Consider the following 27,708-nt stretch of genomic DNA (forward strand, 5'->3'; position numbering starts at 1 on the left):
TAAAAATTTAAATATTAAAAATTAAAGTACTAGAAAAAAGTATAGGTGAATATAATCTTGGAACTTTCTAAACATTACAATGAGTAATATATTTCAATTTAAAATTTTTAAATGTCTATACTTCAAAACCCATAAAAAATTTAAAAATATAACAAATTGAAGGAAAATACTTGCAACAATATACAGCTGACCCTTGAACAACACAAGTTTGAACTCTACAGGTCCTCTTATAATGCAGATGTTTTCAAATATACGTAGATTTTTTTCAATAGAAGGTACAACTAGTGTGCCTGCCTTTCCTGTCTCCTTTGTCTCCCCTTTCACTTCTTCCACTTTTTCTGCCTCAGCAGCTACCACCCCCCTGCACCGACCCCCCCGCCCTGCACCCTCCCAGACAGCAAAACCAACCCATCTTCTTCTTCCTCCTCTTCCTCCTCTTCCTCACCCTACTCAACTTGAAGATGACTAGGATGAATTCCTTTACAATGATCCACTTCCACTTAATATGTGCTAATCGACTGTTTATGTTATCGGTAAGGCTTCTAGTGAATAGCAGGTTATTAGTAGTTAAGTTTTGGGGGAGTCAAAACCTATACTTGGATTTTCAACTGCACAGGGGGTCAGCGCCTCTAAGCCCAGAGTTGTTCAACGATCAACTGTACTACAGAGAAACGGTTACTACTATAAGCACTTAAAATCTCTTTTTAAAAATCCAGTAATAAAACATACCTGCCAACAGAAAAACCATAAAGGGAATTGATGGAAAATACTGGGGAAAAAAATACAAATATCCAAGGAAAAACCTATCTTTCCAGTAATGAAGAAAACAAATTAAAAACAGCAGTTTCCCCTATAATCTGGAGATGAAAAATGATGACTCTTCATTTTTTAAGTGAAAAAGGCACTTTAATACACTGCTGGTAGGCGTAGAAAGCAGTTTTTTAAAAGCCTTTCTGAAGAGCAATTTGTCTATATATCACTAAAAGATAAACTTAGTCACATTAAAGGTTTAAAAAGTTTTTTGGGCATTCACTGATTCATGAATGGCTTAGCACCAAACCAGAAGCAGTTCAGTGCTCCACCAAGAAGGTTCAAGAAGAAAACTTTTATAAGGTGTTCACAGAAGCAAGACAGAATATTTTATTGGTTAAAGTGGAAAGCCCCTAGTTAGAGGTTAGTTGGCTGTTTCTGATTGGTAAAGTCTCTAGTTAATGGTTAGTTGGAAGTTTCTGACTGGTTAAGTTTAAGTTTCCTTTTACTGTTCACATTGTGTTGGGTTTCGATTTGCTCATTCATGTAGCGGGAGCTTTCTCAGCCTAATGGGCCCCAATTAATGATTTTAACATTATCAAACAACTTAGACTTTTTCATACCATTTGAACTAGAATTCCATTTCCAAATATATTTATATATGGATGCTCACTAAAGCATTCCTGATAGTAGTGAAATATTTTAAACATATTAAATATTTAGTAACAGGAGAATGATTAAATACACTTTGGTATATCTATACAACATACTACTTTGCTATTTAAAAGTGATGAAGAAAAATGTGTAACGTTACAGAAAGATGTTAATGATATATTAAAGCAAAAAAACAAATAAAAAGCTGTGAAATAGCACTCCATTATCTCATTATTGTTTAAAAATTTACATGGACATAAGAGTTTCTACAGCAAAATACCAATGGTATTTTGGGGTGGTTCTGGGAGTGAGACAGTGGGTAATTTAAATATTCCTCTTTTTGTTTAACTGTGCTTTCAATGTTCTACAATAAACACATCTTACCTTTAAATAACAATAAACATACATTACTTTTAAATGTTGTTTAATAGCAACACCTTCAGTCCTCTAGACATCCTGGGGGACTAATAAAGGAGTAAACATTTTATTACAATAGATGGATAAGTGGAGACCGGGTGTGCTAAGGAAACACAAGTAATGGGTAAAGAATGTAGCTGGGAATTCAAAGAAAGTTTCCTGCAGGAGAGACTCCCAACTCAGATCAGATGCCTAATTAGGAGTACCCAAAAGAAAAGAAAGGCATCTCATATAGGAATGGAGGGACTGGAGAATGTAGGTACCCCAAATCTTGCAAGACAGGAAGATAAAGAATGGCTTATATAGAGTCCATTTAGACCAGCTCAGTACCTTGTAAGAAGTTTAGATACTATCTCCAAGGCAATTAGGAATTATTGACAATATAAAGTCAGAGGCACATTAAGAAGTCCACTGATAGCAGTATGGAGAATTAATGGAGGAGAATAGTAAAAAATCTGTAAAAGAAATCTGGGAAATAACAGAAACGTGATCTAAGACAGAGACAACAAATAGTAGAAGCAGGAAATAGTGGAAAAAGTATAAGAGGTAGTAAGCAAGTAGAAATCAAAGAACCTGGGAAAGTGAGAGAACAAAAAACAACGAGTTGTCCAGGATTATTCTTATCTTCTGCTTTGGGTAATGGAAATGCAGAATTAATTCACTAATAATATAGGAGAAACAACAGGAACATGCGGCATGTAAATGAGAGGGGATATAAGCTCAATTCTGGATGTGCTGAGACTGAGGATTCTGTGGCAATTAAATACGTAAATCTGGAAGTGGTGTATGAGTATGCATGGATTCTAGAGTCAATGTTCAAGTGGTAGTTAAAAGGCAATAAAATATGAGACTCATACAGGGAGAATATGCTGAAGAAGAAAAGAAGGTTGGTTGGGCATGGTGGTTCACACCTGTAATCCTAGCATTTTGGGAAGCCAAGGAAGGAGGACTGCTTGAGGTTAGGAGTTTGAGACCAGCCTGAGCAAAGAGCAAGATCCCATCTCTACCAAAAAAAGAAAAATTAGCCAGGCGTAGGTGGCACATGTGTCTGTAGTCTCAGCTACTCAGGAGGCAGAGGGTCATGTAAGCCAGGAGTTTGAGGTTGCAGTGAGCTATGATGACACCTCTGCACTTCAACTAGAGCAACAGAACAAGATTGTGTCTCAAAAAAAAAAAAAAAAAACAAAAAAGGAAAAAAAAAAAAAGGCTGAAGACAGAACCCTGGGGAAAACTTAGGAAATATGAAAAGAAAGGCTAACTGACAAAAGGAGATAGAAAAGAAGGCAGGCAGTAAAGAAAAAAAAATTCAGGAAAGAAATCACTTTTTACAAGATGGCCCCCAAGGTGAAGAAGGAAGCTCCTGCCTCTCCCAAAGCCAAAGCCAAAGCCAAAGCCAAAACTTTGAAGGCCAAGAAGACAGTGCTGAAAGGCATTCACAGACACAAACAAAAGAAGATCCATACATCACTCATCTTCTGGTGGCCTAAGACACTGTGGCTCCAGAGGTATCTCAAATATCCTCACAAGAGCAACCCAGGAGAAACAAGCTTGACCACTATGCCATCATCAAGTTCCCCCTGACCACAGAGTCTGCCATGAAGACGACAGAAGACAATAACACACTAGTGTCCTTTATGGATGTGAAAGTCAACAAGCACCAGATCAAACAGGCTGTGAAGAAGCTCTATGTCACTGGTCAACACCCTGAACAGATCTAATGGAGAGAAAAAGGTATATGCTCTACTGACCCCAATTACAATGTTTTGGATGTTACCAAGAAAATTGGGATCATCTAAACCAAGTCTACCTGGCTAATTCTAAATATATATCTTTTCACCATAAAAAAATGTTTTAAAAGAAAAAAGAAATCAGAAAATTTCAAGGAGAGTGGTCTTAAGCATCAAATGAACATCTGGTGTAGCAAGGACAATTTAACTAAAGGGTTAGGGCCGAAATCTTCTAATACAGGGAGTTAAAGAATGCACAAAAGTGGATGAAGCTGAGATAGTGTCAGTAATCTATTGCCAACTGTGAAGCCTCAGGCAAAGGGAAGAAGAAAGGGTGGTAGCTGCAAGGACAGAAGGTTGTTTAGTATGGCAGACAGAATAATGACCTCCTAGAGATGTCCATATACTATTCCCTGGAAGGTGTGAATATGTTACCTTACATGGTAAAGGGAATTTTGTAGATGCGATTAAACTGAAGATTTTGAGATGAGTTTATGTTGAGTCATCCAGGTGGGCCCCATGTCATCACAGGGGTTCTTATAAGAAGGAAACAGGACAAAAGAGGAAAAAGATGCTATGCTGTTGGCTTTGAAGATGGAGGAAAGAGGCAATGAGCCAAGGAATGTAGGCAGCCTCTAGAAGCTGGAAAAGGCAAAAAACAAACAAAACAAAACAAAAAATGAACAACAAGAAAAAAAGGATTGCCCCCTAGAGCAGTGGTCACCAACCTTTTTGGCACCAGGGACCAGTTTCAAGGAAGACAATTTTTCCATGGATGGTGGGGGTTGGGGGGGGCAGAGCTCAGGTGGTGATGCACAGCCCTATATTCCTAACAGGCCACAGACCAATACCGAGCTGCAGACCAAGGGTTGGAGACCACATCCCTAGAGCTTCCAGAAGGTATGCAATCCTGCAGACCCATTTTATACTTCTGACCTCAGAACTGTAGGATAATAAATTTGTGTTGTTTTGAATCACGAAGTTTATGATAATGTGTTACAGCAGCAATAGGAAACTAATACATTTAGTTTGGTTTGTTTAGTTAAGAGAGACTTCAGCATGTAAATACACTATCGAAAAAAATGAGAGATAAAAGAAAGAGATTTTGTATTTCTGATAGCAAAATTGAAGAATATGTTTTCAGTTAAAAGTTTAAGTTTATTCTTACATTCCAGAAGTTCTCTCTGTGATCTCTAGCTTCAACTATATATTGATCTTTATACTGTAGAATTAGCAAAACGCTGAAAAATTAAAGGAAGAAAATGGGATAGAGAGAGAGGATAAGCATAACAATTAGTCTTGAAAAGGAAAATTAACCCTTCTTCCACTAAAACAGGAAGGAAAAAGAGTATCTATACTCATAAGCATGAAATGTGAATTGAGGATAGTAATTTACTTATTCATATTTGTCCTCTAGGATCAGAGTTACCATTTACGTATAGTGACTACTATGTGCCAAACATGAAGTACTTGCATAAATTTCTGCTCTCAAAATGTTGCAAGACAGAAAGTATCAACACTTGACAGAGGGAAAAGTGGCAAAATTCCTACGATTTAGACCCAAATCTATTTAATTCAAACACTACATTGAGAAAACTGGCAGACAACACCTTAACCAAGTTACTCAAGGTTTAACATCACCACTAATAAGACATACCAACATCATGAACCCTTGATATGATGTGCCGTAAAGAACACATCACCTTTGTGGCATTCTACTTCCCAATAATGTAAGACCTTAATCAAATTAAGAGAAAATATCAGACAGAAAAATTGAGTGGTATTCTACAAAACAACTGATCAGTATTCTTCAAAGTCTCAACCTTAAGAAAGAGAAGGAAAGACTGAGGAACCGTCACAGACTTGGGGAAACTAGGGCGACATAGCAAATGCAATGTGGGATCTTGACTGGATACTCAACATAAAGAAAGGACACCAGTCAAAAAGCTGGTGAAATGAGAAAAAGTCTATAGCTTACTTAACAGTATTACACCAAAGTTAATTTCTTAGTTTTGATCATTGTACTATGCTCTCAAAATAAAAAGCTAAAAAACAAAACTATACTGCACTGCTTCTATTAGAGCATGCTTTTTGTCTGTGAATCTAGTATTATAGTCTATTCAAGACTAATTTACAGGCTCTCTCTCAAAAATGGTGGACTATAAGCAGCCTGCCAGCACACCGCTCCCAAGGAAAAAAGTGAAAGGTGTAGGCAGCTGCCTATACACATGGATGGCTCTTCTCTGAAGCAACATTGGGAAATCACAGAGAAGCAATGCAAGACACTCAGAGTGGGAAAAAAAAACAAAAAAGGAGAATTTCCACCAAGGAACAGGAGCCCTACAAACCTCTAAGCCCTCAGTTGAGAAAAAAGGTCTCAGCTAAGAAGAAACCAGAAAGAGAACCCTGGCACCATGAATAATCAAGACAGATCAACACCCTAAAGGATCACAGTGGAGCTACAGCAGTGAACTGGAACTACAAGGAAATTGTCAAAATGACAGAAATGGAATCCAGAATATGGATGGCAAATAAGATGAATGCAATTGAAGAGAAAGTTGAAAATCAACAAAAAGATGCCCCAAAAATATGTCAGGAAATTAATAAGAAAGTAATTAAAGAACTAGACAAAATTAGTAAAGATATAATAGAACTTAAAGCAATGAAAGAGTCATTCAGGGATTTTCAAAACACAGCAGAAAGCTTCAGCAATAGATTAAACTAAGGAGAAGAAAGAATCTTAGAGCTTGAACACAAGGCTCTCAAGCTAACCCAATTATTTAAAGAGACAGAAAGGAGAAAAACAAAGGCAGAGCAATCACTTAGAGAGATCTGGGACTATGCAAAGCAAACAAATGTACAAATTATAGGTATCCCTGAGGGAGAAGAAGAAAGTGCTAAAAGCATGGAAAATCTATTTGAGGGAATTATTGAGGAAAACTTCCCTATTATCACCAGAGATCCAGACATCCAGATACAAGATGGTCATTGAACTCCAGGAAGATTCATAGCAAACAGGACATCCCCAAGACTCATGGTAATTATAAACTAACCAAATGAAATGAAAGAGAAAATTTTATAAGCAGCTAGACATAAGCAATAACTGACCTACAAGGTAAAACCCAACAGGATAACAGCAGATTTTTCAGCAGAAACCTTAGAAGCCAGAAGGGAGTAGGCCCCCATCTTCAATCTTCTTAAACATAACAACTGCCATGCTTGAATTTTGTACCCTGCAAAAATAAGTTTCACATTTGATGGAGAAATTAAGTCTTTTCCAGACAAGCAACCATTCAGAAAATTTGTCATAACTAGATCCGCCCTGCAGGAAGTACTCAGATCTGCATTATAAATGGACCAACACAATAAACACCCACCAGTGTAAAATCACCCAAAAGCTAAAGGTCAAAGCATAGATACCACAATGGCTCAAGAGGTAAAACAAGGCAATAAAGTTCTACACAACAGGATGAACAGATATCCACCCACTTATCAATTCTTTCAATAAATGTGAATGGCCTGAACTCCCCACTCAAGAGACACAGGCTGACTGAATGGATAAAAAAATATAAGTCAAGTATCTGCTGTCGCCAGGAAAAGCATCTAACCCACAAGGATTCATTCAGACTCAAGGTAAAGGGATAGAAAACAATATCACATGCAAATGCAAACTAAAAGATAGCTGGTGTAGCCATGCTCACATCAGATAACATAGACTTCAACAAACGTACAGAAAGACAAAGATGGTCATTACATAATGATGACAGGAACAATTGAACAAGAAGACATAACAAGCCTAAATATTTATGCACCCAACACAGGTGCACCCAGATGCATAAGGCAAACCCTACACAATCTAAACAAAATGATAAATAGCAGCATCATAATAGCCAGGGACTTCAACACTCCACTAACAGAACAGGACAGATTCTACAATCAGAAAATAAACAAAGGAACAATAGACTTAAACAGGACACTAGAACAAATGGGCCTAATAGACATTTATAGAACATTCTGCCCCAAAACTACTGAATATACATTTTTCTTATCAGCTCACAGAACATTCTCTAAGACTGATCACATCCTAGGCCACAACACGTCTCAACAAATTAAAAAAAAATAAAAATTATACCATGTATCTGCTCAGACCACAGAATAAAATTAGAAATCAATTCCAACAAAAACACTCAACTCTACACAAAGTCATGGAAATTAAACAACCTACTGCTGAACAATTATTGGGTCAAGGAGGAAATTAAAATGGAAATCAAAAGATTCTTCGAACTAAATGACAAAGGGGACACAAGATACCAAACTCTGTGAGATTCTGCAAAAGCAGTCCTAAGAGGAAAATTCATAGCCTTAAATGCCTACATACAAAAGACAGATCATAAACCAACAATCTAGTGAATTAGCTCAAGGAATTGGAAAAAAGAGCAAACCAATCCCAAACCCAGCAGAAAAAAAGACATAACTAAGGTCAGAGCAGAACTAAATGAAATAGATTCCAAGTGAATTACACAGAAAATTAATAAAACAAAAAGTGGTTCTTTGAAAAGATAAACAAAATTGAAGACCTCTTGCTATATTAACCAGAACCAGAAAACAAAGAACACTAATAAGCTCAATCAAAAATGAAAAAGAAGATATTACAGGTGATAACACAGAAATACAAAATATCATCTCTCAATACTATAAAAATCTCTATGCACATAAACTTGAAAATGTTGAGGAAATGGACAAATTCTTGGAAACACATAACCTCCCTAGACTCAATCAGGAAGAAATAGAATTCCTAAGCAGACCAGTTATCAAGTAACAAAATTGAAGCTGCCATAAAAATTTTTGAACAAACAAAAGCCCCAGATGATTTCACAGCTGAATTTTACCAGACCTACAAAGAAAAACTGGTACCTATACTGAAGAAATTATATTATAACATTGATAAAGAAGGACTCCTCCCCAACTCATTCTACAAAACCTTGATACCAAAGCCAGGAAAGGACTCAACAAAAAAAGAAAACTACAGATCAACATTCACCAGGACCAGGTGGGCTTCATCCCAGAGATGCAAGGATGGTTCAACATATGCAAATCTATAATGTGATTTCTATAAATAGAAGCAAAAACAAGGACCGTATGATTCTCTCAATAGACACAGGAAAAAGCATTTGACAAAATTCAGCACCCTTTTATGATAAGAACACTTAACAAAATAGGCATAGATGGAACATACCTCAAAATTACCAAAGCCATATATGATAAACCCGCAGCCAACATCATACTGAACAGGGAAAAACTGAAAGCACTCCCACTAAGAATTGGAAGTCCCAGCTAGAGCAAACAGGCAAGAAAAGGAAATCAAGGGTATCCAAATGAGGAAAGAAGAGGTCAGACTACCACTTTTTACTGATGATATGATCTTATATCTAGAAAAGCCCAAAGATTCTGCCAAGAGACTCCAGGAATTGATAAGTAAATTCAGCAAAGTCAAAGGTTACAAAACCAATATACATAAATCAGTAGCATTTCTATACACCAACAACAGTCAAGATGAGAATCAAATCAAAGACTCAATACTTTTCACAATAACAACAAAGAAAATAAAATATCAACAATATACTTAAACAAGGAGTTAAAAGATCTCTACATGGAGAACTACAAGACGCTAAGGAAGGAAATGGCAGAGGATATAAACAAATGGGAAAACATCATACTCATGGAATCTCAGAAACAACATTGTTAAAATACTATCCAACCAAAGTGACTTACAAATTCAATGCAATCCCCATTAAAATATCAATGTCAGTTTTTGTAGATCTAGAAAAGATAAATCTGTGTTTCATTTGGAACCAGAAAAGACCCTGTATAGCCAAAGCAACCTTAAGCAAAAAGAACAAAGCAGGAGGCATCAATTTACCAGACTTCAAGCTATACTACAAAGCTATAGTAACCAAAACAGCATGGTACTGGCACAATGGATCAGAACAGAGAACCTAAATATAAAATAAACCTCATACTGCCATATGATCTTTGACAAAGTAAACAAAAACATATACTGGGGAAAAGAATTCCTAGTCAATAAACGGTGCTGGGAAAACTGGATAGCCACATGTAGAAGACTGAGGCAGTATCCGTACGTAGCACCACTCACAAAAATTAATTCATAATGGATAACAGCCTTAAACCTAAAGCATGAAACTATAAGAATTCTAGAAGAAGTTGGAAAAACTCTTCTAGATATGAGCCTAGGCAAAGAATTTATGAAAAGGATCCCAAAAGCAATCAGAGCAACAATAAATAAATGGGACCTGATTAAATTAAAAAGTTTCTGCATAGCCAAGGGAACAATCAATAGAGCAAACAGACAACCCACAGAATGGGAGAAAGTACTTGCATGTGATACATCCGATAAATGGCTGATAACCAGAATCTACAAAGAACTCAGGGAATCAGCAAGAAAACATCAAACAACCCCATTAAAAAGTGGGGAAAAGACATGCAGAGAAACTGTTCTAAACAAGATAGACTAATGGCCAATAAACTTATGAAATAATGCTCAGCGTCTCTAATCATCAGGGAAAATTACAAAGCAAAAGCACAATGAGGTATCACCTAACCCCAGTGAGAATGGCCTTTATCAAAAAGTCCCAAAACAATAGATGCTGGCGTGGATACGGAAAGAAAGGAACACTTATACGCTGTTGGTGGGACTGCAAACTAAAACAGCCTCTATGGATAGTATGCAGATATCTCAAAGAACTAAAAGTAGACCTACCATTTGATTTAGCAATCCCACTACTGGGTATGTACCTATAGCAAAAAAAGTCATTTTATCAAAGACATTTGTACTTGAATGTTTATTGCAGCACAATTCACAATGGCAAAGATGTGGAATCAATCCAAGTGCCCATCGATACATGAGTGGATTAATAAAATGTGCTATATGTATACCATGGAGTACCACTCAACTATTAAAAAAATAGGTGAACTAATACTTTTCCTAACAATCTGGATGCAACTGGAGACCATTCCTCTACGTGACATATCGCAAGAATGGAAAAACAAACACCACATGTACTCACTATTAAATTGGACCTTTTGAAAAGTTTCTGTTCATGACTTTGCCCATTTTTTAATAGGGTTGAAAAGAAGACAGACTAATGGCCAACAAACATATGAAAAAATGCTCAACATCTCTAATCATCAGGGAAATGCAAATCAAAACCACAGTGAGATATCACTTAACTTCAGTGAAAATGGCCTTTATCAAAAAGTCTCAAAACAATAAATGTTGGTATGGATGTAGAGAGATACACTGCTGGTGGGACTGCAAACTAGTACAACCTCTATGGAAGGTAATATGGAGATACCTCAGAGAGCTACAAGTAGAACTAAAATTTGATCCAGCAATCCCATTACTGGGCATCTACCCAAAGGAAAACAAGACATTCTATAAAAAAGACATCTGCACTCGAATGTTTATAGCAGCACAATTCATAATTGCAAAGATGTAGAAACAACCCAAGTGCCCATCAATACATAAATGGATTAATAAAATATGCCATATGTATACCATGGAGTTCTACTCAGCCACAAAAAACAATGGTGATCTAGCACCTCTTGTATTATCCTGGATAGAGCTGGAGTCCATTCTACTGAGTGAAGTATGCCAAGAACGGAAAAACAAGCACCACATGTACTCACCATCAAATTGTTATTAACTGATCAACACTCATGTGCACATATAGTAGTAACACTGATTGGGTGTGGGGCAAGTGGGAGGAGGGAGAAGGGGATGGGTATATTCACACCTAACGGGTGTGGTGTAAACCATCTAGGGGATGGACATGTTTGAAGCTCTGACTCCGGTGGGGAAAAGGCAGTATATGTAACCTAAACGTTTGTATCTCCATAATATGCTGAAATTAAAAAATAATAAAAAAACAAAACAAAATAAAATAAAATGGACATAATCAATCAACACTTATGTGCACATATGGAAGTGAAACTGAAAGGAAATCAAGCAGGTGGGAGGGGGAAGGAGAAGATGGGTAAATTCACACCTAATGGGTACAACGCACACTATTTGGGTGACAGGCACACTTATAACCTTGATTCAAACTGTACAAAAGCAACTTATGTAACAGAAATGTTTGTGCCCCTGTAATATTCTAATTTTTTTTTTAAAAAAAGGACAGTATTAAAAAAAAAAGATTAATTTACACAGCTGGAAAGCCTAGGTTCAGGTTCTGACTTGTTAATAGCAGGTATGGTCTGAACATTGGGTGGGTTCCTGAACTACCTGGCATCCTGGTCCCGACTCCTGACCTAGACTGGTGCCTTAATACCTGGCCTCTGACTCCCACCTTGTCCCTATTGCACAAATTTAATTCCTGATCCCAATCTCTACCATGATATGCTCAATGGAAGACCGTCTAAGTCAGGAGAGGTGGGTAAATACAAAGTGTACAGAATATATTAGATAAATCTACAAAGTAATCTCAGAACACAGTATATTAATAATCATCATTTTGTCTTTTACACACTCATATCTCACAATTGCAAAGACATCTTCATAAAATCAAAAGATGAAGAGGAATCTCAGTAAGTGATATCATAGTCTAAAACTTTAAAAATTCTATAGAAAACATAAATACACATAAAATACTCAACTAGATAATTTCTCTTGAAAAATACAGAATATCAAAAAAAACACAAAATTTTGTTTTTAAAAGCAGCTTGATCACCTCTCATTTATTCCAGGAAAATAAATGGAACTACTTGCTAATATTATTTACATAAGGATGATTATTGCTATTTAGTAAATATTTATTCAGCCACTATAAAAATCAAGCTTTCAACAAGGGTACTTTTAAGATGGGTGTAACCCAACTTGTTTTCAAATCCTTTGACAGTTAATTCTAATGAACATTGAGAAATGTTTACCTATGTCCTTTATACTAGACTATGATCTAGATCAGCAAGGTCCAACAGAAATATAATGAGAGCCATGTATAAGTTTAATTTTTGTAGAAATCATATTTTTAAAAGTAAAACCAAAAAACAGATAAAGTTAATTTTAATATATTTTATTTAACCCAATATATCCAAGTTATCGCTTCCACATGTAATCAAACTTAAAAAAGACTGATAAGATATTGTCTTTTTTGCATAATAAATCTTCAAAATCCACTATATATTAAATACTTAGAGCATCTCAATTTGGACTAGCCTTATTTCAAAAGCTCAACAGCCACATGTAGCTAGCTGCTACCCTACTGGACAGTACAAATCTAGATGCTGCTTATTAAAGAAGAATATATAGTCTGAGTTATAGTGCTAAATTATAATATTGCTTCATTGATAAAATTCAATTATCTAGTCTACTTGGAAATCAATACATTACCTTTCTCTGAACTGTCTTTCCTTTAAATAAATCATCCTAGATCATACAAAAGCTGCTAAGAAAAGCAAGGACTAAGAATGATGAATTAAATTGAAAACTCCTTCAGATTATAAGCTTTTTTGATTGTTTTTAGTTAAAAGGACACATGCTATAATGCCTACATGAAAATAAAATACATTTCTTAAAACCAGACAGAAAAAAACCATGAGGGGCCATGTAGTATGAATGAAACTCAAGCCTTAGCAGAGACTCTGCGTTAAGACTAGAATATGATCAAAAATTAAAACAAATAAGCAGAGTCCATACATCCAAAAACACTCTTAGAGTAGACTGTACCACTTATACTTAAAACATTCAGCCGGGCGCAGTGGCTCATGTCTGTAACTCTAGCACTCTGGGAGGCCAAGGCAGAAGGATCCCTTAAAGCCAGGGGTTCAAGACCAGCCTGAGCAAGAGCGAGAGCCCCTCTACTAAAAATAGGAAAAATTAGACAGGCATTGTGGCGCTCCCAGCTACTCTGGAGGCTGAGACAGGAGGATTACTGGAGCCCAGGAGTCTGAGGTTGCAGTAAGCTATGATGACACCACAGCACTCTACCCAGGAGACAGAGTGAGATTCTGTCTCAAAAAAAATAACCAAACAAACAAAAAAATAATAATAAAAACAAAACAAAAAACACGCACTCAAATCTAGTTAATACTAGGGAAAGAATTTCAAATTTCATTTAAAGCAAATTTCTTTTCCAAACATAAAAATATATTTTTCCTTATAATGTGTAAGTATAGTTTTTCAGATTCATCCTTCAAAGATAGTTCATTCTTATGGCAAATATTGTATTTGAAATGTTAACAATTAAAAAAATTTTTTTGCTATATTTTACCCTTGACCTAATTCCAGACTAGAACTATGTATAGTTAACATTATTCATAAAGAGTACCAAACTAAAAGTCTCTTTATGGGTTGGGCCTCTCAGTTTCAAAAGCTTCATTTTCACTAACTCCCGAACACAGTGCCTGGCACATCGCATTTTCTTAACATTTGTTGAACGAATGAATATCAAGTAACAGGCGCTGAATATAATACTCGTATGTCTAGCACTTCAAAATGAAATGTTAAAAAGTGGACCCTTTCAACTAAAAGGTTTTACTACAGTCATAATGAAAACTGAAGCTACGTTACAGTTAAAAGACTACCCATCACTTACTCTCAATGGATACAACACTTTTAAGGCACAGATATTATCATCCTCATTTAATATAAGAGGAAGGTGGGGCCAAAAATGGTTGAGTCATATAATTATTAAGTAGTGGAGCCAGATTTCAAGCCCAAGTCCCCAAACAAAACTGTGTGTGGGTGTGATTTGGAATGGGATGTGTGGATATTGTGAAAACCATAATCCCCATGTCCCTCTCTCTTTAAAAGGATTTCCATTACAAAAGCCTCAGAAGAAAAATACGCAAGGGATGGTTTCCAACTCCATACACACACACGATCCACAACTTTTTAAGAAACTCAAATCTATTTAAAATATAAAACGATTAGCATTGTTGATCAGAACGTAAAGGTAACCAGACAAAAAGGCTACACCCTTCTGTCTCTCCCTGCTGGGACAAGTCACTCTGGGAGCGAAAGCCTCCCCTGCGGCCTGGGACAGACTCGCCCAGCAGCAGACGAGGAGGCCCCGCCCGGCCCCTGGGGTGCAGCTATGCCCATCCCCTAGGACGGCGCGGGGACACCCAGCTCCAGCCTACCTGACCGGCTCCCGCCACCGCTTGAACCAGCTGCAACAATTGGCCATCAGACTGAACATGCCAGGTCGCTCCTCCCGCCACCTCCCATCCGATCCCAGAGCGGGGGTGGGCCCCGGGCTCCCTCGGGCCAGTCCCAGGGGCCTCCGCCTCTCGGCGGCGCCCCTACGGCGGATGGGCCCCGAGGAACAACCGGGAGGGACGGTAAGGAGGCCGGTGCGAACCCCACGCCCCGATAACTGCGTCGGTCCGCGAGCGGACAACGACGGCCGTCGCCGCCCAGGGACCGCGGGGACAGAGGCGCAGATAAACCGGGCAGAGTTAGCGGGACCCGACCAGAGAAAACCCCCGCGCCGACGTGCTGACGTTACTCCAAGGCGCGGAAGGCCCTCCCCCAAGCGCCGCCCTCATTGCTCTTCTCCAATCATAGATTGAGGGCCCGCGGCGGGGACTTCAGAGTGGCTGAGGGGCCCGGCTCCCCGCCCCTGCCCGAGAGCTGGGGAGGGGGGGAAGGAGCGTGGTCTAGGAAAAAGGGGCGGAGCTCGGGAAAAGAGAGTTCTTGTAACTAGGCAACCCGAGCGTCCAGAGATAAGCTGAGGGATCTGGATAGATCTCCTGCAAGCCTATCTTTATACCTGTACGAAACGTGTTGCCAGCCGAGGGTGCTGCTCCTTGTCTGTCTCTAATATCCCCAACTGAGATTCAGAGATCTCAGTGCTGGTGCATGGGTTTTATTTCTGTTTGGGGGGAGTTTACCTGCAGCGGGGATTAGGATCCTCTGGCGTTCTGGCAAACTCAGGCTGCACAACTACACGAACAATATACTGGGGCAATTATTATAAGTTAAGGACAAGGGGGAAACTCGTTTGCTCAATTTTCTCAATAATTCAGATGAGAGTGAAGGTTTAATCTCTATCGCTGTTACATAATATGTGAAATGGAATTGTATATTTGTTGTAGGGGGTTATGATTACAAAAGAAACATATGTTCATTGTAGAAAATGTGAAGAACAATGAAAAAGAACAAGAGGAAAAAAATGAGATCTCACACTCAACACTCAAAGATAACCAGTGTTAAAATTTTGATGTATATTTGTTTCAGGATTTTTAGATACATAGATTGCTGGCTATTTGGTTTCTGCAAGATGAAGATTGTGATCCACTGACTGTTTTGTAATACTTTATTTTTTTTAAAAAAAAGAGGTATGTAATATCTGCATTTTTTAATATTCTTTGGAGAAAAAAATGACAAGTACATTCCTAGAGGGAAAAAAAGTACATGCAAAATATTTAGGCACCTGTGTGTTCATTCACTTTCTACTTAAACAAATACTTTCAAATCCTGGTAAAAGGAAAGAAGGCATTGACAATCCCAGTGCATTTGGGGGAAAATAAGGTTTGGGACTAAGATAGATACAGGTTTTAAGTTATTCTCTGTCCTTTAATAATTCATATAACCCTAATTCAAACTCATATACATCTCATACAGCTTACTGTCTTTACCCTATGGCGCACAAAGGGAATAATACCTTTCCTCCCCATCATGAGAGTCATGGCCAGCAATCTTATAACAATAGGTTAACAACAGAAAAGCATAACAAATTTATTAGATCAAAGTTTTATGTGACATGAAAGCCTTCTGAATGAAGACACAAACAAAAAGGGAATACTACCAATTTTATGCTTAGGCTCAATGAAGAATAGACAGCCAGGTAAAGCTGTTATTGGACAAAAAGAGTAAGGCCTAATGAGAAGAGATTACCTGAGGAAACTCAGAAAGGCCTGTCTATTCTAATTCTTCCTGGCCTCCCTGTGCAGCATTCCTTCCTCCCTGGTATAGGGAAGGACCCTTTCCAGAATAAAGATATTATGACTTACTATCAAACAAGGTGAGTCAGAGAATTTCTTTATGGCCAGGTCTCATACAGAAAGTGAGAAGTTTAGAGTAAATTTTTTAGGTTGTATAGCTGACTTTGGGAAAAGGGGGGTCTAGTTTCTATAATCTGCCTTGAGAAAAAGGAATTCTAGTATCTATGGCTTGCTTAAGGTGAGAATGAGGGGTAAGAGACAGGGGGGCAGGAGAAGTTCAGAAAGAAATTTTGCTTCTGAGGCCTTTATTTTGTGGTATCATTTTCTGAACCCCAACAACCCCATCTGTAAAACAGAAATGTAAATACCTAATTTGCAGGGTTGCTAAGATGATGAAATGAGAGAAATAAAGCTCAAGTGCAATTTCTGGTGAGTAAGAGATAACAGATTTTGAAGTTGGTGTCACCTGTTCTGTAAACATTTATGGCATGTATCCTCCTATCTCCAGGCTCCATGGTGGGGGGGGGAAGGATAGTAGCGCAGAGCAGGATAAGTCCACAATTCTTCCTTAACTACAAGCCAAATTAGTACTGTTTCTGCAGACTCTTTGTCTTCATGACCCATTTTCTTAAACTAGTGATTCACAAACTCTAAAGCTCTATTGTTGTTGTTCACTCTTTTATCCATTTACTATGATTGGGTTTCTGTCCCATCAAACTACTAAAAACATATTTTTGAAATATAACTTATGTCTTCCTAATTACCAAATAAGTTCTCTTTTTTGCATCATTTAATATATTTAGTATAGTTAACTCTTGTAAAACACTTTCCTGCCTTGGTCTTTCATGATTATGAACTATTTTGGTTCTCTTCTGATCTCCCTGGCCATTCTTCCTCTGGCTTCCTATATTAGCATTCTCTGAGATCTGACCTTATCCCTCTGTTTTTGTTTTAAAAAACATGTCTTGGAGAATTCAATTATTCTGTGCCTGAAGGATCCTACTATGTGGATGTTTCTCAGCGTTTCTGGAACCACACTCAATACTGTTTTTTCCAAAAATACACTCAACACCAGCTTTACAGTAAGTCCTCACTTAATGTCATACATAGGTTCTTGGAAACTATGACTTTAAGAAAAATGACTTATAACAAAACCAATTTTATTTATAGGCAAATTGAAATAAATTAGAATTAATTTCCTATGGAATATTTTTGGTCACAAAAACATCACCAAACTCTAAGTAAAGATTAAAACACTTCTAATATTAAACATTGAAATAAATGGGAGCTATATATACACTTAAGAAAGATTAATAATACCAGTAAGAACAGTATTTCTCCACTTACTCTAGTTCAGGGTCTCTGGTGGCCACAGCCTATCCTGGAAGCTCAGGGTGCAAGGTAAGAACCTACCCTGGACAGGATGCCATCTCATCACAAGGTGCTCTCATAGACACACACACGCACTCACACTGGGACAGTTTAGACCCACCAGTTCACCTAACGTGCATATCTTTGGGATGTCGGAGGAAACTGGAGTACACAAAGAAAACCCATGCATTCATGAGGAGAACATGCAAACTCTCCACAGACAGTGACCCCAGCCAGTAATTGATTTTTTTTTCTCATCAATGTTTTAATGAAACAATGTTATTAAAGGACTTGCTGTACTTCATGGCTTCCCTAATTTCAATAGTAATACATCATCAAACATTATGGTGCCAACATATAGTCAATCACTTACTTAGCTAAATTGACTCTTAGCTTTTCAATATCCTTAGTGGTTTGGTAGACATAAGTGTTGCTCATCTTTTCTGCTACTCTTTTCCTTATAGGTATGTGAGAAAGTTATTCCCACCCTCTTGAAGTCAGGCATGCCATGTGCCTTACTTTGCGCAGTGAAATGTAAGTGGTATATCACTTCTTGCTAAAAGTATTAAGAGCTGGGGCACAATTCTCAATGTTCTCTCTTCCCTTGCAGTGGTAATTATGGAAGCTTATGTTGACTTTGAGGTACTATAAAATCAAAGCAGCATGGAATGCTGGGTGAACACATAGAAGACAGCTGCCTGGAAAGTCATGCAGACTTGTAGACTTACCATGAACAAGAAATAAACAAATACTTGTTACCTAAACCACTGTAATTTTGTGGCTGTTTTACCACAGTATAGTCTAGTTTATTCTGAATGATGAAAACAGTCTTGCTGGTATCATTCTAGTTAAAGACTGTCATTTCATGATCATTTTGATATTTTGGCATAAATATTCCCAGGACCACATTGTTAAATTAAATTAAATTGAGTGTTTATGGACCAGTCACTGTTCTGGGCACTAGAAATATATTAATAGTTGTGAACAAAACATAAAAAAAATTCCTGGCCTCATAAATCTTACATTCTAGTACTGGAGAGAGATGAAGAAGTAGATAATAAACACAATAAGTAAATTAGACAGTATTTTAGTATAAGACGACATAGAGAAATGTAAAACTGGGTAAGGGAATGGGATTAGAATTAGGAATGGGATTAGGTTAAGAGTTAAATTTTGAACAGATTTTAGTTGTATATTTAGAAGTGTGCCAAAAACAAATTTTGGCTGAATGCAATTAAACAGGTGTTAATCAATATTGAGCTAAAGCCAGATATCACCATCCCAGAGTGAACTTCTCAGATAAATTAAAAACTTGGAAATTTTATCCAGAGATATGTTATGAAATTGTATTATTAATATTTCATATGGATTTTCAAACTTGACATTACAGTGTAGTACACATAACTTTTCAGCATTAAGGGCTATTACCAGCACTGTGATACGCATTTGTGGTACTGAAAAGATAATCACTTTCTTTTTCTTCCTATTTTTCTTTTTTTGGAAATGGAGTTTCACTGTGTCACTTAGGCTGGAGTACAGTGGTACCATCATAGCTCACTGCATCCTTGAACTCCTGGGCTCAAGCAATCCTCCTGCCTTAGCCTCCCAGGTAGCTGAGACTACAGGTGGGAATCACCAGGCTTGGATAATTTATTTTTTATTTTTATTTTTTGTAGAGGTGGGGTCTTGCTGTTTTGCTCAGGCTGGTCTTGAACTCCTGGACTCAAGTGATCCTCCTGCCTCAACCTCCCAAAGTGCTGGGATTACAGGCATGAGCCACAGTGCCTGGCCAATGTTCACTTCCAACTGAAGTCTTTGGAGGAGCAAGATTTTTTTTTTTTTTAGATATCCTACATTTCTTGAACATTCCCTTCTTTTCTTCACATTCTATAGTTCTCATATATATCTGCATTGGAGGTAATTTATTATGAAAGTTGTTGATTTGTTATAGCCTTACCAGGTTCATTGCCTGCTCCTCAAGAGGAAGCCAATACACTGAGACAGCAGGGGTTACTGCAGAGAGAGAAAGGGAGAGAGAGAGTTTAATATCACAGATGCCATGCACGAGACAGGAGGCTATTCTCAAATCCATCTCCCCAAGTATTTGGGAGAAAGGGTTTTTAAAGATAGTTTGTTGAGCAAAGGGCTAGGCAGTTGGGTCTGCTGATTGTCTGGGCTCAGGGTGGAACCATAGGAGTGTAGAAATTGTCTTCTTGTGCTGAGTTAGTTTCTGGGTGGGAGCCTAAGACCAGTTGAGTCAGTTCCTTGTAATGAGCCACTGGTCTGGGTGGGTCAGCTAATCCACTGGAATGCAGGGCCTGGAAGATATCTCAAAAACTAGCCTTATAAGTTTCACAAGGGTGGTGTTATCTATGTGAGTAATGAAGAAAGCTAAGAATCTTATCATCAGCTATGTGACTCCTGAGTAGCAAGCAATTATAGGAAAGCAAGCTTGGGAACAATGGCTTGTTTATATATGTGTGTATATACATATGTATACACACACACACATATATATATATTTCCTTCACTACAGGTCCCACTTTGTGGCCCTTTATTAATTTTAAAAAGGGCAGTGTCAGATTCTTGATTTTGATGTTGTTCCCTCCTTGAGATCCTCAAAGTTGACATTCTCCTTTTTTTCCTCCTTACAAGATGAAAAGATTCCTAAATAGGGCTTTTACTTGAAAGATTTTGAGCTTCAATACATTTAAATAGTTAATAATTAATATGGTACTTAAAGATTATTTTGTTTAATATAATCCAAACAATTCTACACAGATTAGAATTATATTTCTATTTAAATAACTTGGGGCTGAGAATAAAGTGGTGAACAGACTGCCTGGTGAAGTCAGACAAACCAAGAAGGAAGAGAATTTAAAAGTGGGAGGGATCATAGATACACTCAATAATTCTTTCTCAAATAAGTTGAAGGGGTTCAGAACATTCCACCCCAAAATATGCCATTTTGACATATGTATTATTTTGAGCTAAAGGCAATCAAGAACCCAGCAGAAGTAGAGAAAGCTTTTTACTTCCCTCTCAAGTGCCTAAAATAAAGTATGAATGTCCCCTTTTGTAAAGGAAATTTACATTTATAAAAGAAATTTCCTTTAGTAAAGGTATCTGTCTATACCAGGAAAAGAGCTACTCCCAGAGAAAATAGTTAACTGCCTGAGAGATTCTTACCTGCATAACAAAGCAACCTTTATTGACCATACATTTCTTCCTGGTACCTGCTCTCAGTTTACCTGTTCTCCCCCAGAAGCCTCAAACCCTATTCCTTTCCTTAGCTCCAGATGATATATTAATATGTCTTGATCATCTGGCCATCGCATCAAGTCTCATATTTTTGTGAAACTCCCTGTAAGGCTGGTGGTGGGCACCCCTCCCCTCCCTAATGAAAAAAAGAAGAAGGTCACGAGACCTGCCGAGAACAATACCTGCAAGGACCAGCTAAGTTAAAGCATGACCACACCTGGATGGTTACCCTGGTAAGAGTCACGGTTCCTGGAGTCCATACATACCACAAGCCCCTCCTATTTCTCAATACTTGCCTTAAAACTGCAAAAAAGAAAATCCTCACTCTTCGCGCCAAAGAAACCCCATCTCCCAACTCCAAAAACCATATATAAGCCCACTCAAAACCTCTGGGCAATGTGACTTCTCAGGCCCCTCTCTCCAGGGACCTGTGAACCTCACTCGGGCCCCGTCTCTTGGGACCCGTTACCCTCACTTGGGAGTGCTCCAATAAAGCCTGTTTACTTATCCCTTTCAACTCTGCTCGTCTTTCTTCCTCTGGCGCCGGCCAATCCAAAAAACTTTACTCTCCCATTGGAACATATGTAATTAAATATTGTTTTCTTCTGTTTATCAATGTCAATTTAATTCTTAGACCAGCCACAAAACCTAGAAGGGCAGTAGGAACCATTTTCCTCCTCTACTGAGTGAATGAGAATTCCCCAGCCCATGTTCTAACGAGAAAAAATGACTCTAATCTTAATCAACTTTATCCAGCTGGATCACAGAACCATAAAAAGATAGAGCTGGAAGAGACCCTTGAAATAGGATCACCCTATGGAATTTAACTCACACACACAGGAAATCAATTGGTATTTCATTTCGGCAGAAATATTAGAAGTAATAGTAAATGTGAATTGAGTACTACTATTTGACACACTAATTGCTTTATGTGTTCTCTTGAAATCATTATATCAACACTATGAAAACCTACTAATATCATCATTTTACAGATGATACTGTCAGGTTTCAGTCTGAAATGTGGGTTCTTGGTGCACCCATGGCTGAAGAATGACCATATGCATCAAAGTTAGGCAAACACAAAAATGAGGTTTATTGAGGAGACAAAGAGGATTATAGGGCAGGAGCAAGATACAGGTTTACAGAGCATGATACATATACACCACAGAAAGGACGGGACCCACTGTCTCAGCAAAGGAAGAGCAAAAGGAAGGGCCCCAAAAGGAAGTGGTTATGGTCTGAGTCTTGTTTTATAGTGCCGGGATTGGGACCTCCCTGTGGCTCAGACCTCACCATGGAACAACTTCGGACGGTTGGGAGCTGCATCATCTGAGTCTTACTGTGCGTGAAGATCTCCCATGAACCTCTGTGAAATCCCATGGGGCAGGGCGGTCGCATGAACACACCCACTTTGGTCCCTAGGAGACCTGGAATCCCTCCCTCGCTATTTACCTAACAATACAACTGAGGCTTAGAAATATTAAGCAATTTACTTAGCTATACAACTAGTAAGTGGCAGAGCACTGCAATTAGAATTCAGGCAGTTTACCTCCAGTGGTAGCCTTAAACATATTTCAAATGCGTACCTATGCCTAAGGACAAAAACTAGAGGTAATCAAAAATAAAACAAACTGTTTGAAGGTGATGGAATTTGATACATTCTCTATTTTTTTTTCCAAAACATGTTTTGCTATAGTTTTTTTTTTACACCATAAATATAAGACCAAAACAAAAATGCGGATGATCAAAACGATCCTATTTGCTTTTACAATCTCTGTTCTCTGCAGTCTTCCTAAAGTTATCACTGACTTCTAGGTTTTAATTAATATCCTCATTGACAAGTCATTGTCTCATTTCTTTTTCTAAGCCCGGAGATCACGCTCAACTCTCAAAGTTTTCTTGGGCATCAGCCTCTCAACCTATTTCGCCTGAAGTTTTCCCCTTCTCCTTTGGAAACTTCACATTCCGGAGAAACCGAACGAAACGCAGTCACTTGGGAACGGTGAGGAAGGATGTCCCCGCAGTGTTTTCTGGGCCTCCAACCCTCTCCCAGAGCCCTGCCCCCAGCTCCGAAAAGCTTCCTGGAAATGTCCTCGTTATCACTTCCCCTCCCGGGCTGGGGGCTGGGAGCGGGCGGGCCCCTCCGCCCCCGGCCGGCTCGCAGGCGCCACCGCGCAGGCAGCTCCGAGAGGGGCCCCGGCTCGCAGCTCCGCGCCGCGCCCCGCGCTCGGGCCCCGCCGCGACGCGCCCCCCTCTCCGCTGGCGCCTCCGCCCGCTTCACGATGAGGGTCCTGGGTGGGCGCTGCGGGGCGCTGCTGGCGTGCCTCGCCCTGGTGCTGTCTGTCGCAGAGGCAAACTGTGAGTAATCGATACCGTCTCGTCCTCTCCCCAGCATGAGCCCACTGAACTACGTGCCCCGGGTGGTAGCATTTTCTTTAGAGCTGCGGCTTCCTAGAAAGTTTCCCGTAAGTCCCGAGGGACACCCAGCGGATGGACGCAGCTGTGGAGCCAGCGGGCAGTGTAATGGTGGGGCAGGGTCAGCGTGTGCCCTGCCGCGAGAATATGTCGCCTGCAGCACGGATGCAAGGACCTGGGTGGCGATGGGTATCAGTGAAGGAACCAGAACGCCTGCTCGTTTCCCCTCAACAGCTGAAGTGCCCTGTTAGAGGACAGGGATGAGCAGAGTCCGGTGTATGAGCCGGGAAGAAAAGGCCACACACGGTGTCGTCCCTTTCTTTGTACTAGCGGCTGCCCCCAACCTGCACCCTCTCCTGCAACCTACCTCCCTTTTGCAATTACTGAACTTTGAGCTTGGTTTGCTTGTCTCACACTGATGAAATTTTAGGATTACTGAGGGTTTGCATAGCGGTAGGCAGTTGTCATTTTCTAACCTTGAAATCAAAAGGACCGTTAAATACTGTATTGTTTTTCTCAGATCATTGTGTACTGAGGATTTTTGACACTGTGTGCCACTGATCTGAGGTGGTGGCATGAATTCGTTCCACTTTACCTTTTTATTTCCAATTCTTTATGTTCCTATGCCCGAATTCAAGAGAGCAAATTGAGTTTTCTCTGAAAAATATATAAGCAATATCAAGGCTTTAACTACATTTTAGTTGTCACTTAATTTGTTTTCTAAAGTTTAAGTATGTTCTTTGACTAAAAATGCTTTCTCGTGCTCTGTTGTATTCTCAGGAATTGGCATAGGAGAGGTAACTGTGTATTACAAATAACTTGTAGGCTCTCTTGAGCTCCTAAGTAAACTTTTCAGAAATGGTAACTTCAAGAGAATTAAATAAGAATTTACTAATATTCCACTAGTTTTTATTAGTTAGTAATCGGGATGAATGAGGTATTTTAAAATTCTAATTTAAAGGCTAAAACATTATTCGTTGATTTTAAAGAGCTACAATTGCAAAACTTCAGCATTTAAATGATGGGTGACTACATGCACTAACTCATTAGCTATACAGTTCATTAGGACAATTAAATATTCTTTGTAGCTAGTGTTTTAGAGAGGAGAAAGGCAAAAGTGACTTGCCACACTTAACTGCTTGTCATCACAGGAATTTGCTAGGCCCTTTTTTTGGTTGAGATTGTTACATTTTGACCAAATCTAGGCAGAGGTAAAAATTATGTGTGTGTACATGTATTATATGTACATATATAATATATGGAGAATTACACTTGTTATATGTAAATAATGATAGAGTATGTAAATTAATTCTACAAGTGTATCATATAAGAATAGTTGGCCCTATAATGCCTACATTTTAAAAATTTTGGTTGCATGAATGGGGTAAAAGTCATCTCTGGTTTACTAGTAAGGAAACTGATATACATATGGGGTGTTTTTACTCCATAAGATTGTAAATTTGAGATATATATTAGAACTCTAAATACTTTATTTATAATTCATTGTTTAGCCCATGGAAATGTAGTTGCTATTTAAAGAAAAAAGTTTATAAATCACACTGGGGTTTTTTTGACAGAATTGTTAGAAATCATCTAATTCAAATTCATTTTTTAAAAATTGATTCATAAGTTATATATATTTATGGCATACATTGATATTTTGTTACATGCCTGGACTATCTAATGATAAATCAGAGTATTTGGGGTGCCTATCCCCTCAAGTATTATAATTTCTATATTTTGGGAACATTTTAAGTCCTCTCCTGTATTTTGAAATATGCAATACATTGTTGTTAGCTATAGTCACCCTATCCTGCTATCGAACATTAGAACTTCTTCTATCTAACTGTATGTTTAGCAACATTAAGCAACCCCTCCTTATCCCACCATTCCCACACCCTTCCAGACTCTGGTATCTATCATTATCCTACTCTCTATCCCCAGGAGATCAACATTTAGCTCCCACATATGAGTATCTTTCAGTGCCTGGCTTATTTCACTTAATAATAACAATAATAATAATAATGACTTCCAATTCCATATAATTGTTGCAAATGACATGACTTTTTAATGGCCCAATAGTATTCCATTGTGTATATATACAACATTTTCTGTATCCATTTCTCTGTTGATGGACACTTAGTTTGATTCCATATCTTTGCTACTGTGAATAGTGCTACAATAAACATGGGTGTGCAGGTATCCCTTTGATTTACTGATTTCTTTTCCTTTGGATAAATACCCAGTAGTGGGATTGCTGGATCATACACTGGCTCTATTTAGTTATTTGAGAAATATCCATATGATTTCCATAGTGGCTATGTTAATTTACATTGCCACCAACAGATTATGAGTTCCCTGTTCTCTGCATCCTCACCAGCATCTGTTATTTTTTGTCTGAAAGAGAATCTATATATTTAAAACACATACTGTCTATGTATTTTAATCATTTCTCACTAAGGACTTATGGTGAAGGGACATAGGGGAAAGAAGATGTCTTATTTAGCTGTGCTAATTTGGTCTTATCCAGACTTCCACTTCTGGGTGGGTACAGTCTATCCTGGACATTACTGACTCATATATTTTTTTCTCTTTTTGCATCTTCTTCTTTCCTTCTCTAATTATTCCTTCTACTATAACTGTATCCTTGTCTTTTCTTAAATTCTCTTTACTTCAAAGTCCTAAACGTTGCACTGATAGAGAGATTTTATCAAGTTGAGGTTTGTGCTGGAAGAATTAGAAACAGTTTCTGGTGTACAGCAATGACAACAACAAATCCTATGCCATATTCTCTTACCATTCTATGCTAGGGAGGGAGGGAGGAAGGAAAATTTGAGTGATTTATTGGAAAGCTACTGAGTGGCATGCTGAACAGCCAGGGATTTGAGCATTTAGGTGGTCGATATGGTGGGAACTCATGTGACACTAATTTAGGAACTACCAATCAGTTGACTCAGTTCTAACTGCCTTCTAGTCCTGTGTGTCCCTGCTCTCAGTTCAAATTCCTAGGAGAGCCTGATCATTTTGGCTTAGCCTGGCTCTGGAGTCCTGTGGTTGTTAGCTCACTACAGTCACACAGAGTGCCGGAAGGACAGTTCCCACAAAGGAATGCATTCTGGAAAGGGCGCAAAAATAAGAAGTGTATATATTCTAATTTGGCTGTATAACATACACACGTGTCCTTTTTTCTGTAAACATCGTTTGAAAATATTTGTCTAACATAATGCAAATAACTCCTCTACCGCAGAAAGAATCCCCTCCTTAATAGGTTCTAGTCACCACATCCAGAGAGGAAGGCTTGAGGCTACCATTTCCTAACTTTGTATCATCAGATCATGGCCATGCTTCCTGTAGGTCTGTGCTATGCTTTATGGGTGAAATGATACACTATAGTGTACCAACCATCTTATATGCCAAAAAAATAAATAAGTAAAAAACAAGCAAGGGAATACAGGTAATGGTGTTAGGGCTTCCTTGTCTTGGTTACAAGCTGGTATTTATGATTCTTTCACTATCCATTTTATGTCTTTTTTGCCCTTAGGAAGCTCCTCATGTTTGTGTCTGCTAAATTAGATGAATCACACTCTTATTCTGGAAGAATCTAAGCCCTTATTGTTCCTACCTGGTATATCCATTGATTCTTTTCTATTCATAGTGTGTACAATAGTCATCCCAGACGAGTTCTACTCCTAACCCTGATTTATATGGCAATTGATTACTGTCATCATTCTGGCATAATCCTTTTTTTTTTTTCTTCAACAGGAGTAAAAAAGTTAAAATGGCTACATAACAATCTCACCTTCTAATTCAGTGGAAAATATATTAGGTCCCCTAGAGACTGGATTTCTTCTTGGCTTCCAGCTTTCTAGATGAGCAGAACCCAGTTCTGAGGAAAGAATGCAAAAAAATTGAGACTAGGTAACTACCGGTTTCCTAGGACTGCTATAACAAAGTATCACAAGCTGGGTGGCTTAAATAATAGAAAATTATCGTCTCAAATTCTGGAGGCCACAAGCCTGAGATTAAGGTGTCAGCAGGGTTGGTTCATTTTGAGGGTCATGGGGGAGAATCTACTCCATGCCTTTCTCTTAGCTTCTGGTAGCCTCAGATGTTCCTTAGCTTGTAGATGGCATTCTCCCTCTGTCTT

General features: G+C 38.4%; 2 protein-coding genes, 1 long non-coding RNA gene and 1 pseudogene across 5 annotated transcripts in view; 3 read left to right on the forward strand and 1 right to left on the reverse strand.

The window, feature by feature from the left end:
- The window catches only part of ARL13B (ADP ribosylation factor like GTPase 13B), a 72,111-nt gene extending 57,061 nt beyond the window's left edge, over window positions 1–15,050 (reverse strand). For 2 of the 3 annotated variants that reach the window (XM_045540434.1, XM_045540433.1), the window contains exon 1: window positions 14,709–15,050. In XM_045540434.1, coding sequence (XP_045396390.1) covers window positions 14,709–14,767 — 59 coding nt within the window. In that variant the 5' untranslated portion in view covers window positions 14,768–15,050. The remainder of the gene's footprint in view (window positions 1–14,708) is intronic. The other variant, XM_045540435.1, reaches the window with a different exon arrangement.
- On the forward strand, window positions 3,154–3,617 carry LOC123630625 (annotated as a pseudogene).
- A 2,458-nt stretch (window positions 15,051–17,508) lies between the features above and the next one.
- Window positions 17,509–18,649, forward strand: LOC123630626. The gene is made up of 3 exons (XR_006732715.1): window positions 17,509–17,596; window positions 18,350–18,419; window positions 18,496–18,649. It is a non-coding gene; the product is annotated as an uncharacterized LOC123630626 (long non-coding RNA).
- A 4,478-nt stretch (window positions 18,650–23,127) lies between these two features.
- The window catches only part of PROS1 (protein S), a 67,052-nt gene continuing 62,471 nt past the window's right edge, over window positions 23,128–27,708 (forward strand). The window contains exon 1 of the mRNA XM_045540440.1: window positions 23,128–23,504. Coding sequence (XP_045396396.1) covers window positions 23,159–23,504 — 346 coding nt within the window. The 5' untranslated portion in view covers window positions 23,128–23,158. The remainder of the gene's footprint in view (window positions 23,505–27,708) is intronic.

Source organism: Lemur catta, chromosome 1, assembly GCF_020740605.2.
Source record: "Lemur catta isolate mLemCat1 chromosome 1, mLemCat1.pri, whole genome shotgun sequence".
NCBI lineage: Eukaryota > Metazoa > Chordata > Mammalia > Primates > Lemuridae > Lemur > Lemur catta.